Source organism: Eublepharis macularius, chromosome 6, assembly GCF_028583425.1.
Source record: "Eublepharis macularius isolate TG4126 chromosome 6, MPM_Emac_v1.0, whole genome shotgun sequence".
Lineage (NCBI taxonomy): Eukaryota > Metazoa > Chordata > Lepidosauria > Squamata > Eublepharidae > Eublepharis > Eublepharis macularius.
The window spans coordinates 122,043,213-122,059,791 of record NC_072795.1 but is presented as its reverse complement, the minus strand read 5'-3'; the positions used below and the strand labels follow the sequence as shown (position 1 = coordinate 122,059,791).

At 39.4% G+C, this 16,579-nt stretch overlaps 1 protein-coding gene across 3 annotated transcripts in view; it reads right to left on the bottom strand.

The window, feature by feature from the left end:
• Nucleotides 1-16,579, bottom strand: part of KCNMA1 (potassium calcium-activated channel subfamily M alpha 1) — a 742,538-nt gene that overhangs the window by 25,917 nt on the left and 700,042 nt on the right. For all 3 annotated transcript variants that reach the window (XM_054982574.1, XM_054982573.1, XM_054982572.1), the window contains exons 23-24: nt 5,919-6,032; nt 1,350-1,480 (exon numbers count right to left, since the gene is read on the bottom strand). In XM_054982574.1, the coding sequence (XP_054838549.1) occupies nt 1,350-1,480; nt 5,919-6,032 (245 nt within the window). The remainder of the gene's footprint in view (nt 1-1,349; nt 1,481-5,918; nt 6,033-16,579) is intronic.

Sequence of the window (16,579 nt, the reverse complement as noted above, 5' to 3'; positions counted from 1 at the left end):
ATAATTACTCTGAAAGTGTCATTTTCTGTCATAGCTGCTATTTTTAAAATATTTGCTAGTTTGCGCAGTGTATTATGAAAAGTCCAGGGCCTTTTGGATGGTGGGGTATTTTTTAATGTGCATTTCAAGCCAATCACAATGTCTGAATACATTTTTCTATACCCAGCATTTATTTTAAAAGTTTGAACCTCCAAATGTTGACAATCCTGAACTGAAATCATTACCTTAAAGCTAATGATGTTACAGGGGCTGAACAAGGCAAAAATAGCAAAAGGTTTGTAACGTATTATATTTTGAATCTACAGTGCTGATTCATCAGGTTTTATGTAAGGCTATCAGAAGAATAAACCAGGGAGTGGTTTAATACCCGTTAATCCTTCCAAACAGCAGGAAACAAACAGTTTAAGATTTGTGTTTTCATTGCAACTGTCAACTAACATGGAAAAAATGGTTTGAGCAGATTGCCTTGTTTCAGACTGATTGATTTAATTTAAACAAATTTAAAGATGTAAATTTAAACAAATTTACAGCTTGCAAAACCTTGTTTTGTTTTGTTTGTGAGAATTCATCTCTGAGTGCTGGTCAGTTCCTCTCCAGTGGCACTTCTGCTGCCTCTCCTTGGCCATTTCCTTCCATACTTTATATACCAGGCTTCTTCCATCCATTTCCTACTCCCCCACCCCTAAACAACTATCCCATTCCTGCTCTAGCCCTCACCTCAGGCATTGGCCTCTTCCCTGTATTTCAGCCCATCTCAGTTATAGTCATAGAAATGCGGTGAAGGGACAAGTGAGTAATTTTGCACTGAGCAGGTTGTTCTAAGTGGGGACAGGAAACCTCAAACAAAATGTTTCCCCTCACAACATATAGAAAATGTGCCCCTGCTTCTCAAAGGCCTACACACAGGCATTTATTGATGTAGCATGGGAACAATCTTTTCTCCTCAGGACAGACCACAACATCCATGAAGTAAGGGCCTCTGGGTTGCTAGGCAGCCTTTTGAACTACCAGAACAGAACGAACAATACCTCTTCACTGGCAAATTCTTTATATTCTTGTAAATAGTTGTGCAAAGAGGCTCCATAAAATATTACCAAGCACTGAGCCTACCATCTTACTTATTTGTTCATTCCCATTCTATCTCCTAGTGCAAAGGGACATTTGAGGAGGCTTTCTGCCAGTTGAGAGGCTGAAAGTTTCCTGAACAGTGCCTATTACTTCCCCCACCATTCAGAATAACATTATATAGGTAAGAATGGGAGAAATGTTCTCCCTCAGCCTGAAACCAGCTGTAAAGGTTACTGCGAGTTCTACTCTCTACACGGTGAAGAAACAGACATGGTGCTTACTGCGCTCATGAGAGAATCCAACACGCTAACTGCAAATGCAGTTCCACACGCAAAGGGTTGTGTGAGATACAGTTCTGTATCAGGGTCGTCATCATCATCTTGGTCCAAAAACTGAACATTTGAATCATTCACTAAAAAAAAAAAAGATTATATATACATACACACACATTAATACATAGATACAAAGAAATTTGTTTCAAAGTACCAGAAGATGGCCTTCACATACTACACAAGAAGAAGAAAAAAGTTTGTGTGTATCTAGAAACATGGGCATGTTTTGAATGTTACCGAGAATAAACTCAAAATAGATTGGAAATGTGCATCTGAAGAAACTCAACTGATCCTTGTGAAAGATGAATATCTCTGAGGAGCAGAAGTAATTTTCTCAGGTGAGGAATTTGTGACACTATCTGGAATATGGGGTTCACTAACCATAGTGGAGTCTGCATTATCAGGAAGAGAGAACAGCTCAAGAGTTACGTTGTGAAATGGAGATTCCACAAAACGCTCTCTAAGCTCAAAGGCCTGGTCTCTTTTAAATGGTCTGATGTGGTGCATTTGAGGTTTTTGTGTGTGTCTGAAATTGTACTGCACTGCACACAACACAACGAACACAATGCAGATGGGAAGGGAATTTTGAGAACATCTCCAACAGTTGCGTAAGATCCAACATGACTTTCTGTTTTCTGTTCCTGCTGTAGGTAGTAGGACATAGCCAGAGGCCTTTGATGTGACTGCAGTGGAAAGAGCCAAAGGGGTCTTGACTCTTGCCCTATGTCCCTGAAATACCTATACATATCTAAATAAGTAAATAAACCATGCAAGAATGGTAACTGGAAGGGGGAACTAAAGATATAGAGAGATCTCCCCCCACAAACCCTGTTTCCCCACTACAGAAAAATATTTAAAAATCACTGACGTTATACCTCTCTAGGAATTGCCAGAAATTCTATGGTCTTACTCATATCCCCTACTCCAGACTCTTGCTGGTTTCCAGCTGCTATCTGGCAACTCTAAGGCTTGTTCTTTGCCCCAAGTATTAAGGAATTCCAATTTGCGCCTGGGCTTTTACTGTGCAGCACACAGCACAGTTAATGTTCATTTCCCAAACAAAACTGCACAGCACGAACACTAAAACATATGTTCCATGCATTGAGTACTTATTTATATCAGGCAAATTCTGGCAATCAATTGCCACAGATTTATGCCTCACCAAAGTTTATATCTGTGCCTGGGCTATACCACTTTAAATTGCAGTTGGGAATGTACACAACTGAATGCAAAAAAAAAAATGCCTCAGATAAAAAAGTTGAATATTAGGGAGAAAGCTAGGCCAGAAGAACTCTTCTCTTAAGATCTAATTTTTAAAAATAAGGATGGCGGGGGGGGAGTGTCACATGGAGAAATAAATACCAGGCCTTAGAATATTACAGGCAATGACTGCATTGCAATGACTAAATTAGGTCCAAATAACTTGATCAATCACATGGTGCCAATGGAAAAATCAGACAAAGGTTGGCATCACCTGAATCTGACCAGAAAAACAGTATTTCCAAAATAGTTTTTCCATTTGTGATGTCAAATAACACAGAGTCTGAAGTTTATTTGGGCTGTGTTTTTCCTTTGATTATCATGTCATTGTGTTCAAATAACCTAATACCACTGGAAAAATTATAAGTTCCACCATAGGCTTCAATGATGTCAAATATTTTCTTCCATTTTCCAACTAGCAATCATGTATAAGTTGTTCTGATCCCCATGCTATTTCACAGCTTTTGAATCTTCTTCAAAAGCAGTTTGCTGTGAGATGGGGAAGAGGGGGCCACTGTGTTGACTCAGGAAGCTTGTGTCAGAATTGTTGGGATCCTTCCTGACCTTGGTTTTCTTCTTATAAAGGTTATATTTTCAAGTCTCAAAAAGTCATCTACAAAGAAAAATTCATAACCATTTCATTTTATTAAGAAGACCATTGTGGTGACACAGACAATGCATTAGGCTGATTCTCCTATGCAAACTGGCCACATTTTCCTCTTGTGATCCCAGTTGCTCATCTGCTTTGTGTGAGAAAATATTCCTGTATGTAGACCACTAGACACATTAAAACATTATTTTGAACTCACTGAAACAGCAGTTTTCAGGAATTTGGCGGCACTTTAGCCCATATAACTAAAGCCACTACAGACGAGACCAGAGCCAGACACTCCAGTTCTGTCTCCTCCTTTGTTTCAATGAGTTCAAATAATGTTTTGCTTATTCACAACATATATAGAAGAGCAGCTCAATTTGAACATTTCCTCATACCGTAACTATTTGAAAGAGTATTTGCACTTCAAAATTTACCTCAGGGAAAGACAGAGCCTCTTCTGAAATGGTAAATTAAACAAAGGCACTATCTTCAGGAGCATTGTGTATTGTACCTGCGACTGGTAGAGTAATATCTCACACAAAGTTAATACTTGACACAAAATCTTTCCCCAGTTGTAATGCTGGTGACAATTTTTGAGTCGCAGCGAAATCTCAGGTGAATGTTGCAAGAGGTAGCCGGAGTCTCAAACCTCAATAGCTTTATCTTTCGTGGCCTATGTTGTCCCACTATGATTTGTGTGAAAGGTCTCTGAGCTGGGGGTGGGGGGTAGGGGGTGGGGGGGGTTGGAATTAGTTTTAGAGAGGATCTTCACCACAGTAAAATGCTAATCAAAAATCTCACATTGCAGAAGGAACCTGCTTAGAAGCTTAGCCAGTTTTAGGGGCTTCAGAACTCAACCCCCCTCCCTCAAACAAACAAACAAACAAACAAAAGAAAAGCAAAAAACAAACAGCTTATGAGGAGGTGTGATGCTGGGGTTTCTTTGTTTTTTCTCCCTCAAAATCTTTTATTTCTTCTTTGACTCCTGTGAGAGCTGTTAAGACACGTCAGTCAACCTGACAGGTGGCTGGAGTTTTTTTTTTTAAAGGAAAGAAAAGAAAGCAAAGCCAAGGGCAGGTGGGGGGAAGGTCTAGACCAAAGAAAAATGAATTGGTGTGAAGATGCTATGGAAACAGCCAGCAGGTCAGATGAGTGTGATCAAAGATTTACTGATGCTATGTGTGGGGGGAAAATCATTAAGAAAGGCCAGAACAAGACAGTTGATTTCAACTGGAATCACAAATAAAACACATTCAAAGCGGTGCTATGAGGGTAGCCCCCTCTGATACAGCCAGATAAATAAAAATGAAAGCCGATCATGGTTGGAACAACAATAAAACAAAAGGCAGCTGAGGTGAAGGGAAAAGGCACTTCTTACCCAGTTCAGTTATCATTAGAATGTGAGTTCCACTGTTTTTTTCCTGACTGATTGAAACCAAAGCCAGAAGTTTGCCTGGCTTAGCTAATAAGTAAAGTGTTTAGGAGGGGGGATTAAGGGGATGGGGTGGGAGAAAAGAAGGCACAAAAAGAGAATAATGTAAGGGAGTGAGACAGGTCAGGTCTAAAACTAAATGGAAAGAAAGTAAAAGGACAAAAAGGATTACAAATCAAACTTGTCTTTGTTGTGAGCGACAGAATAGATGGCTCTCACACTCCATACAGCTTGGCAATCGCCTCCTGCCTATTTCTGTACTGGAAATGAAGCTAGGCAATTGGCCGCCTCACTCTCAAGAGTGGCAACATGCCCCACACTATTACAGTACAAATTTATTGTTGATTTGTTAGTGTAATAGCAGAGGGATTGACCAGTAAAGTTTGAATGCCAGCTATGAGGTTGGTGGCAAGGCACTAGACTGCACTTCTTGTGCTACCCAAAAGTCCACCTATTTCAGGCAGCCAGGGCAAAATACATGCCTGCAGTGGCACCACCCCCACAACTGCAATGATAGGATATTTTTTTGAATGTGTGACTCACAACTCAACTCCGCATTGTGTTCTAGTTCTGCTCCACAGAATACCACTCATCGTTGGACACTGCACAATTATTGCGATAGAGTGGTCACTCACAACTGGATTTTCCTGGTACAGACAAGACAATCCATTGGCAAATGATTGCTAAAGCAGAATGATAGCACAATAGCAAGTGATGCATGGATGCAGCCTAGGTGTGCTACAAGTCATATTAAGCCCCATTCTCCCCTACCACCAACAATTCTTGCTAGAGATGAGAGCGCAGAATTGATCTGATTATACCACACACTATAGTCAGGTTTATGTGCCCACTTGTTCTAGGCCAGAAATGCTACAAAACTATGCCACCATCTCACCTGGCATTTTTGCTGTAGGCTGCCCCCCCCCATGCCTACAGAATGTCATGTACAACTTCCTGTTCTGTGTATCAGCACTGGGTTTTTTCCCCTGAAAAAGCAATTCTGTCCCTTATGGACCAAATTTTCATTTGTTATGCATGGTAATCAAGGTTGGAAAGAAGTAAAACCATATTAATGCTTCAAAAAGAAATCTTGCATAATCATTGGGGGGTTTTTTTCTCCCTTCATGAGCATAATTCTATACTGGCAAGTTAATGAAGAGCCTGCAATAAAGAAAAGAAAACAGGAGCAGAAAGCCACATAAAAGGACAGATCACTTTTTGTTTTCCTTACCTAACTCCGTTATAATTGGGATATTAGCCCCTGTTGTGATGGAGGGTTGACGTAGGAGACCATGGACTGGACTGTTATCTGGGGATGACCTGTCCATTCCTGGTGGAGTAAACCCTGTGAAGAAAAAAATTCATAAATTGAAATATTACAGCACAGTCAAAAATGCAATTTTGTTAGTGACAATAAAATAAAAATAAGCATTTTATAAATATGAGACATATATGTGGTATTTTCCCTAATTTCCCTGATAACATCTAGGAAATTGAACCAAGCTTAATTGTAACACAGTAATTGTTCATGTAGCACATACATACATGTTTAAGGAAAGATATAATGAACTCTGCACTACCTCTAGGAATAAAATAAGTTAAGAAAGGACAAACCAAAACAACCTTTCTTAGAATTTAAAAAAAAATTTCTCAAGGAAGCCACCATTTCCTAAGAAAGATTCAGTTTCCAAAATGCTGGAAAGTGTAAAGAACCAGTACAGAGAGAATCATGAGAGTCAATAGCCAAGAGCTATATCGGGACATAGTAACTAAACAATAAATCAATTTTCCAATATAACTGTCTTATTATTATTTGTAATAAATATTTTCTTATACACAGAAACTGCCTTCAATATATATTATTGCATGCAAACTTCCCACCACAATGGCTGTACATAAACATAAAGTCCTATGAACAATCATTAAAGTGCTAATAAGGCAAGATAAGGCATATTCAGCAGCAATTCAAAACATAGAGTTCATAGGAGAAATGCCAGGTACAGCATAAAGGGTGTAGATGGAAGGACAATCTGACGGGCAGACTGGTTCACTTTCTTAATCCCGTTTCCGTTCTTTATCAAAGATGGTTGAAGAGCTGACGTCAATTTCAAGTTCTAAAAGCAAGCCATTCATGTATTGATAATACAGATGTCAAGAGGTGCTCGTTTGTGCTGTACCTGGCATTTCTCCTCTGAACTCTATGTTTTAAATTGCTGCTGAATATGCCTTATCTTGCCGTATTAGCACTTTAATGATTGTTCATAGAATTTTTTATGTTTACGTATGCACTAGACTTTTTGTACAGCCATTGTGGTGGGAAGTTTGTGTGTAATAATATATATAGAAGGCAGTTTCTGTGTATAAGAAAATATTTATTACAAATAATAAGACATTTATATTGGAAATTTGATTTATTGTTTAGTTAGTATATATATCCCTTGGAAAGTGTAAAGAAGCACGTAATTATTGCAGAATAAAATCAGAAACTTCCATAACCTTTTGTGATGAATGAGCAACTTTTCCAAGTATGTTAGACATACAGTGCAATCCTATGCAGAGTTACTCCAATCAAAGCTCATGGAAGTCAATGGGCTTAGACTGGAGTACCTCTGCATAGGATTGTACTGTTAGAGTCTGGATACAAATGGGACAGTAAGCTTAAACCCAGTTCCAAACACTTGTGCGAATTAAGTATAGGGCTTGATGGATATAAGGAGACAGCAGAGAAGAAGTAATAGATGAGCTAGAGCAGCCATGTTGGCAGGACCCCCTTTCTGATGCTAGTTTGTGGTTGAAAAATGTGCTGTATCCATTATATCACACTGGATCTTGATGTCCAAAAGAGCTCAGACGATCATAAATGTGATTCCTGACTGTTTTTGTGATACAAATCAGACCTAATTCATTTCAGGAATAACATAGGCACCTACAGGGCATTCTCTGGGCTTGAGGTCAACCCTGGGAGTACTACTGCCACATTATCTTTGTGCTCACTGTTCTAACTGGCTTAAAATCTCTGTATTAGCCTTAAGAATGTACACGGGGTTATCTCCCAAGGAATCACAGGGGAGGGAAAATCCTCATTTTATTCCTCCTGTGCTTGTAAGCTGTAGTGAGGACATGCATAGTGTATGCTTGAAGCTGAACAAGAAATGCCCCCCCCCCATTCAAGCAGTTGACTGGAGAGAGGCACAATATACATTTCCCCAATAAACAAATAAGCTCGACAAGGATGGCCCATTTACAATGAAAATATTTTGATAAGAAGCTATTAATTAAAACTGGAAAAAGCTCCTCCTTTCCTAATTAATGCTAATAGTATGCACCAAAATTGTATTCCATTTCCTATTCAATTTTTGTTCTTTGATAACTGTATTCATTTGCTCTGTTTTTGTTATTACATGTGTTCATTTCTTTTATTCTTTTCTTCATTTGTTTCCAATTTTATCAATGGGAAACTTTTTGTTGCCAAATTACAGACAGGGAGAAAGCAGGCAATTGAAGGCATGATACATTTTTGGCTCCCCCCACCCCTCAACCAACCAACCAGAATGATGAGAGGATGGTTTCATCTCCTTCCCCCTCCCCACTGCAGCCTCTAACTTGCAAAGCTATTATGCCTTGTGGGTCCAGCAACTTCAGGAAAAAAACTTTTCCAGCACTGGATGGGGTTTCTAGGGGGAAAGGAACATCAGAAAGATCTACAACCATCATTGCTTTCCATCAATGGATCCCTACACCCACGCCCACACCCACACGTACATTTGTACAGTTGAATAGTGTTGCACATGTTGTGGATTCAGATACTAGTTATATTGGAGCTAATCCAAAGGGCAGAACCTGGAAGTAATGCAACTGAGCTCAACTAACCAAGATTAGTTAGTGATCTGCCCCCCTCACGGAAGCAGTCTCCATCAGAACAAGCTGACTGGGTTTTTTGGAAATATGATAGAAGGATTTATGGAAATTGCTTAATTGTTTGCCCTTGAAAAAAGACGAGTGTGCGAAACAGATGTGGCCAACAGTATGTAGGGTGTCTCGATGGGGTGGAGTCCCATCCTCCTTCAAGATGCTTGAAGGAGGAGTAACAGTTTGAAGGCGGTTGAATAGCAATTTGTGCTCGCAAAGACAGTTCATGGACTTGGATTGTACTTCGATGGTATCTACCTCATTATTATCTTCGACGGGAACAATATACATCTCTTATTGGATTCATTGTACTGCATATGGACTAAAGTGGACTGTATCCTTTATTATCTATTACCCAGGAGCTATTCCATGTACTTGATTACATCGGCATTTGTATCTGTATTTGTATGTATTTATTGATTGTTATTTATGACTACTTATGACTGTATTCCCAATTTTTCAATGCACTTGTAGCACTTATTCACTTTCAATATATATTTATAAAATTAGTATTTATTGAGTGGTTAGGTAAATCCATTGCTGGAGTGTTTTGTGTTGAATTAGTTATATTGTGCCATCCTGAAGCTTCTTACATGAAGACATGAAATTTATAAATATATTGTTCACTATATATTTGTACTGTAGGGGGGCTAAATGGCTGAGCTGTGTATCAGGAAAATCCTTTGGTTGGATACAATTTCTGCTATGAGACCTATCTAGGATTCAGCACCAAGATCCATATTCAGTATGGGGAATAAAACTGACCTGCCTATAGGATTCTGAAGGATTACCACAAGATCATGTATGCAACAGAAATGCTAAGTATTATTATTTCCATTCTCTAGAAAGAGGCAGGTAGAAGAGAGACAAGCAGCAGGTCCTTTTGCTAACCTCCAGGATACATCCATCTTGCAGCCTGCTTTCAGGCCCACAGCCTGAATTTTAGATGCTGTCTATTTTCTTCCTTCAGGGGGGAAAAAAAGTAAAGGAAACCTAAACTGTTTTATCACAACTTTCATTTGAAAGCATGAAAAACTGCAAGTGACAGCTGTGTGAATTCAGTGAATGTGAAGTTTTTGAATTTCTTCAACTTGACAAGTAAACACCTTAAATCGGTAATGCTATATGCATAATACATGGCCTGTATTTTGACATCCATCATTGAATGCTGACTTGAGAAAATACAGATTTGTTCATCAAGGAATAGCACCCATAAAGCAGGAAGAAATTCAGGTCACAGGGTATTAGGAAAACAGTTTTTCATTACAGCACCAGAAACAGACTAAGTCATGAGCTGTTTGGGGCTCTGAAAAGACACTCTTCTTATGCACAGGACCTTCCTTTAGTTCAAAATGGAATCATTTCCTTAAAGACCATTTTTAATTTTCCTTCTCAAATTCTTGCTTAAAGATCAGCAACCATAAAACTGGCCGAAGACTGGCAATTGCTATTTTGTTTTCCATTTGGATGAGAAAATTACCCTCACAATAACTGGGAGAGTTTTAAAAGTAACTTCTTCTGTTGTGATTCTAAAAATCACAAACAATATAAACACACATTCAGACAGACTTAGGGCAAGACACACAAAGCTAACTCTGGGAGATGGTGTGACAAGATTGGGCTTTTAAATGAAAGGATTACTAAGTGCAGCACCCAAAGAGTGGAAGGGAAAGTGTTAAAAAACTGCCTGAAGGCAGAATGGTTGACAGGCTGCTCTTCCCTCTCTTTGACTGGCCAGTGAGAAGGTAACAATTGGTGCTGCTGACAGAACTGTAAAAGGAGTTGACGCTTGGAGTCTGACAAGGAGGGTAAGTCTAGTAACCCTTTGTGTGAAGAAAAAAAGGAAAAGTTTGCCCTAACTGGAACAGCTTTAGGTTTAAAGAAAACTTCAGTTAAAGTACTTAAGTGTGAAAGCCAGCACTGATTTTCACAGACAAGTGAGAACCGGGGATGTGTTGTTGGCAGAAGAAGTAAGTAGTGAAAGGAGACTCCAATCAAGTGATCAGGCTTATATCTTTTGGAGAAGAATAATTCCTGCCCAGTGTCTAAAAAAGGGGTTTGGCTCTGAGGAGGACCCTGGGTTTAGTGTAAAGGGGAAAGAATGCTATATTGAAGTCAGAACACCTAAGCGGTACAGTGAAATCTATGAAGAAACCTTGTTAAAGTAACCTATGTCTGAAACTACCAACCTTTCACTTTTCAAGATCTGTGACTATTGAAACTAAACTTTAAGAAGTTAGTTAGAATGCTTTATTGCTTCAGCACAGCCATAGCAAATAACAAGAAAAATACAATAATATTAATACGAAATTACTACATCATAGAATTTAAACAAAAGTTAACAAACCTCCATCTAAAACTCTAAATCCATAAAATCCATAGCAGCATATAATATAATATAATAAATCCTACTAATAAAAACTTATTATTAATACCTTTAAATAAATCAAACTTGCTTCAATAGTCTTAACTGAGATTTAAGAAGATTATTGTGCTTAATGCTTGTGAAGTATTCTGTTCTACAATCAAAATTTACCTCAGCTTTACTTTCCCTGCCTATCTATATACCAAACCTGCCTGTTTAATAAACTTTCTGATTCCTTTTGAACTTTATTCATAGCCTCTAGTGCCATTTCATTTGAAGAAAACATTGGCTCTCGCTTCTCCCCTACCAAATATTTGGGCTGGGATATAAGCCATAAATACATAAGAATAAAGTGTGGGATAAAAAGATCTTTAAATAACACCCTGAGACTCACTTTTAGTGGCTGTCCAGCCACACCAAGCAACATTGACCGTTTGGGAGGAAAAATATGCCTCACAGTGGGAGAGTGAGTGGGGCTTACTTCATAGATGGCTATTATGAGGAAAGACAACAAAACTACCCCCTTTTCTACATTGCATGCTTGTGTGTGTGCGAGACAGATGGATGGACGGACAGACAAATGCTGGATGCGTAGTGTACAGAATAGTTACGTGAATAGCCATGTTGGTCTGCAATAGAACAGCAAGATGCAATAAGTATGGCAAAGGGTTTATCACAGTGGTGGTCAGCTGCACCTCTCCAAGCACCCCTCCAGATACTTGAAGAAGAAAGCTCTAACTTTCAAAAGCTCTGACAATCTTGTTGGTCTCTAAGGTGCCACTACCTTCTGAACCTAACTAGGCAATCCATTCCATCAAGATGCAACAAGTATGGCAAGGGTTTAACACGGTGGTGGTCAGCTGCACCCCTCCAAGCAACCTATCAGCATCTTCAGGCCAACAACAGCTGGAAATCATCCAAGCCACTACAGCTAGGCTGAATTTGGACAATTTCTGAGATTACCCAGAAATAACACTGATGCATATGTAAACGTTTTCAGCTGTGAACTGTCTTGCCTCTAAAGACTATCTGGGTATTCCATTCAAAAAAGCTTTGGGCAACCAGAAGTGTAGCTGTCACAAAGCAGGTGTCAGAATATGTTCTATTTGTATTTGATCATGCTTTTCCTGTTTTCTTCATCTCCCCCAGCTGCTCTTAAGCAAGCCGCAATCTTATTCTCACAATTACAATGTGATAGCTTACAAATAACAAGAGTTACTACCCAATGCTATAAGGAACGGCCATTCTTAACACCTTTAAATATTATTATAGTTAGTAGCTTGGATCCAAAGAATCACAGCCAGAGTTCTACTTCTGCAATGGCCTTTTCTGTCCCTTTACCCCTACAGCCCATTAAACTCTATTGAAAGTCACTAAGAAGGCTGGTTTCAGGTGGGGGAACCTCCAGAATGGAACAACTCAGAGGGCTGCAGCTTAAGGAACTGGAAATCTTCCTTTTTGCTCACACAAAGGGCTCCTTTGATAGAAGGAATTAATATTAAAGGCAGACTTTATTATTTTCTTTTTCTTTCCCCAAAACAGCTACAACAATTAATATGTGGAATTACTTATTTATGTTATTCATAGTCTGCCTTTCTCACTGAGACTCAAGGCAGATTACATAGCGTAAGTCAATATGATCAATGGCTGGGTTGCAGAAATTTGAAAAACCATCATAAATTCAAATAATCAATGAAAGTTGATTCATTTACTAGTTAAACAAATTCTGTCTTGCAGATAATGCACTGTTTCTGTTATATTTGAAGGCATATAGGGTTGAAAGAAGACTGGCTGTGATTTTGTCTCAAGAGACTGAGTTGACCTTGGACCTACCTTTGTGGGCTTCCCTCTTACCTCACCTTGAGGAAACCCTCCTTGATATGCCTATTATCAAGCGAGCAGAAGCACTAAGTTATACAAGCAGATTTCATCAGCAACATCTAGGGAATCACTTAACCTATCACCATGTTGCAAAGAACTCAAGGCCAGAGTGCTTCTTAACTCTTTAACTGTGCACAGTTAGTACAATAGTGTTTCTGAGGAGAGTCAAAAGTGAGTCCTATGTTTAGTGAATGTGGAAAATTACTGCTTCCTAGACTAAACTTAACCAAATGGCAAGGTTTAAAAGCTGTATTTTACCAGCTGGATTGTTTAAAGGATGCCTGTCCCCCTTACACACACACCTATGGTGCAATGCCCTTAAAGCACCAATAACTAAACACAGTTAGATTGAAGACTGCCAAAGCATTGCGGGGGGGAGGGGGGTGATCAGGAAATCCATTTTTTCTAGATACACATAGAAAGAAAGCCGGTATATTTTCTATTTCTCCCATTAATCAAAAATATATTCACTATTTAACATTCCCATTTTCCAACTGAATAGTGAATCTCAGAGCCCCTTTACACATTGTACAGCAATATTTGCTTCAGTTACACTGGAGCCAGCCTCAGAAGCCATGTGAAGTGTGAGCAGCTCTCATGTCAGTAAATGCGTATGTGAGGCAGCATAAAAGCCCCTGAGAATCTGCAGAGTTTATCTCTCCCACTGAATAAAAAGAAGCAATCCATCTAGGATTCTTTTTTATTCAAAGAAACACTTAGAACTGCAAAAGTGGTATGTGACTGTAATTGGCACACAGCACACACTGCTGCAGCACATCTGTGCATTCCTTGTGTTACACAAATTCTTCGTTACTTAGAGTCATGTTTTATGTCGTACTGAGCAATCCTTAGAAGGGTACAGCTCTGCTTAGGAGAGCACTGTCAGAAGCCTACCCAGAATGGGAAAAAATCCTCAGAACTGGACACTGGAGGCCACTAATGCAGAAGACTTTAATTTTTGAACTGCACAAATATTGTTTTGGAGCCACACATTTTCTACAATAGAGAATTTATTTAGTTTTATTTAATTTATTTACTTCGTTTATACCCTATGGGGACTCAAAGTGGCTTTCATTGTTCTCCTTGCTCTATTTTATCCTCATGACAACCTATGAGGTAGGTTCAGCTGAGACTGCGTGACTGACCAAGGTCACCCAGAGCTTCCACAGCAGACTGGGAATTCAAACCTGAGTTTCCTAGACTCTAGTCAAACACTCTAACCATTAAACCACACTGGTGTTTGTATCCTGCTTTTCTCCCCATAGGACTTAAAGAAGCTTATTCTCTCCTTTTCCATTTTATCATCATAATAACCCTTTCAGGTAGGTGAGGCTAAGAGTATGTGCTTTTCCCTAGGTCACTCCATGAACTTCCATAGCAGAGAGGAAATTCGACTCTCCCAGATCCCAATCCAACACTCAAACTATTCAACCATGCGGACTATTTTTGTGTCTAAATGCTTGTTCTAAAAAGCTTGAGGATGAGAAAAGTCTTTCCAGAAAGTTGCTTGGTTTACAGATAATATTATTTTAGAAATTAAGCATCCAAGGAATTTTATGGGAACCTGAACATGTTCCAATAAGATTAGCTAAACTTATTATGGGGTTTCACACATCTTTAGAAAACGGACCTTTGGACACTTACCGTGAAGGGTCCTTCTCCTCTGAGGAAAGGAGGACATCTTGGGTGATTCCCACCATCCAATCAGGGAGGCAGGAACTAACTTTCTTCCTCTTCCTGTCTAGCCTGTGGGACCACCCTCTCTTCAGTTTAGGTAACTCCACAAAGCAGTAACATTGAATTTATCATTCAGCAACTGTCAATACTGAGAGAAAAAACACTGTTGCATTAACATGTACTGTAAATAAAGCATAACCCGGAGGAGGTAGAAGAATGAGGCAGCAGGGTAGAGAAGGACGGAGACCCGGGGAGGGCAAGATGTCCTCCTTTCCTCAGAGGAGAAGGACCCTTCACGGTAAGTGTCCAAAGGTCCATTCTCCCTCTGAGGTGGAGGACTTCTTGGGTGCTCCCAAAGCAGTTTCCAGTTTCTGGGTGGGATGTGGTCTTTGTCCACGATCATGCACTGCAGTACTTTTCTACTACAGACAGTGTCCGCTGAATCATATAGATTTCATTTGTAGCATCTTAATAAAGTCAAGACTGACAACTTTGTTGCTGCCTTGCAGACTTCTTCTACAGAAGTGTTCCTGTGTAATGCTGCACTGGTAGTAGCACTCCTCAAAGAGTGAGCTGGTATTCCACAAGGAACCTCTACGAAGAGAGTTTTCAATAGTGCCGCTCGGCAGCATGGAGGGCAATCTAAACTCTCCTCTGTCTGGAGATCAGGGGGTGGGGCCACCAGCCATGTGACCATTTTCAAGAGGTTCCGGAACTCCGTTCCCCCGCGTTCCTGCTGAAAAAAAGCCCTAGTTTATCTGTTTATTTACTTACCTTGCCCTTCAACAAGTGCTGCCAAGGTTACTTATACTAAGATTTCATAAAACCATAAAAATACAAAAATCTGCATCAGCATTTAAAACTTTAAAACACTAAACAGTTGTCCAGATACAGAATTAAAATCAAATAATATGCAATAGATATAATCAGTTTATCTCAAACGGTAATAAATGCCAATGGAGGAGGAGCATAATTTTAATCAGCCTTCTCAAATTTGGGAAAGAAGAGGCCAAGTACGCATGAATGAATTCCAAAGAAGAACACTTGGCATTCCCGAGACTGACTAGATCCGGTGCATGGAAATGTTCAAATTTTGCCTTGGAACATTGCTGGTTGGCATTCTAAGAAATATGGCCTTTCATTTCTGAACTATCTTTCCTTGTTTGATATTGTTCTTCTTCAGGAGACCTTTGCTGATGGATGGGTTCTCTACTAGTGTACTATTGGCTTCTGATTCAGGGGGGGGGGGGAGGGAGACCTGGAGGGGGGGATTGGCTATTTTAATTTTCTCCACAAAATTACAAGCCACAGTGACAGAAATAGGACATGATGCCCACCAGGCCCAGGCTCTGGTGGTTCAATTTCAGAATTTCCATCTTCTGGTTGTTAATGTGTACATACCCCCTTCACATGACAAGCCCCAAATTCAGGAGATTTGGACCAGCCGAGAAAGTTTCATAGCTGGTTTGCTATTGAAATTTCCTCATGCCTATTTTCTGATTGCAGGTGATTTTAACACTAGAAGTGGTTGTTCTACTGAGTCTTTGTACTCAACTTACAATGCCATCCCTCCAGAGGAAGAGTCCTCATTGCCTCTCTTCCTTAGACATTCCAAAGATGTTAAATCAAATTGGAAAGGAATGTGCTTAGTAAAACTAGCTAATAGTTTACACCTGTTCATGGGGAATGGTTTTGACAATGGAGACTTACCTGGTGAATTTACCTGGCAGTCAAACCAAGGAGCCAGCACCATTGATAATATTCTTGTTTTGCGCAACTTGTTAGAACATTTAGTTTTTGACTTGATTCTTGACAAGATAGTGATCATCTACCAATAAATGTAATGTTTAAGTTCCAACATTCCCCACTTCGATTAACTATGAAATCTGAGGTAGAACTGTCACAAGTTTCCAATTATAAAAGAATTCGATGGTCCAGTAAAGTTGTCAATCAAACAAAAGTCTTTTTAAACTCAGAAGGGATTAGCCAGCGTCTTAATGAAATGACCACAAATTCCAACCCAGAAGCTGTCTTAGAATGCTATTAGAAAATTTTTAACA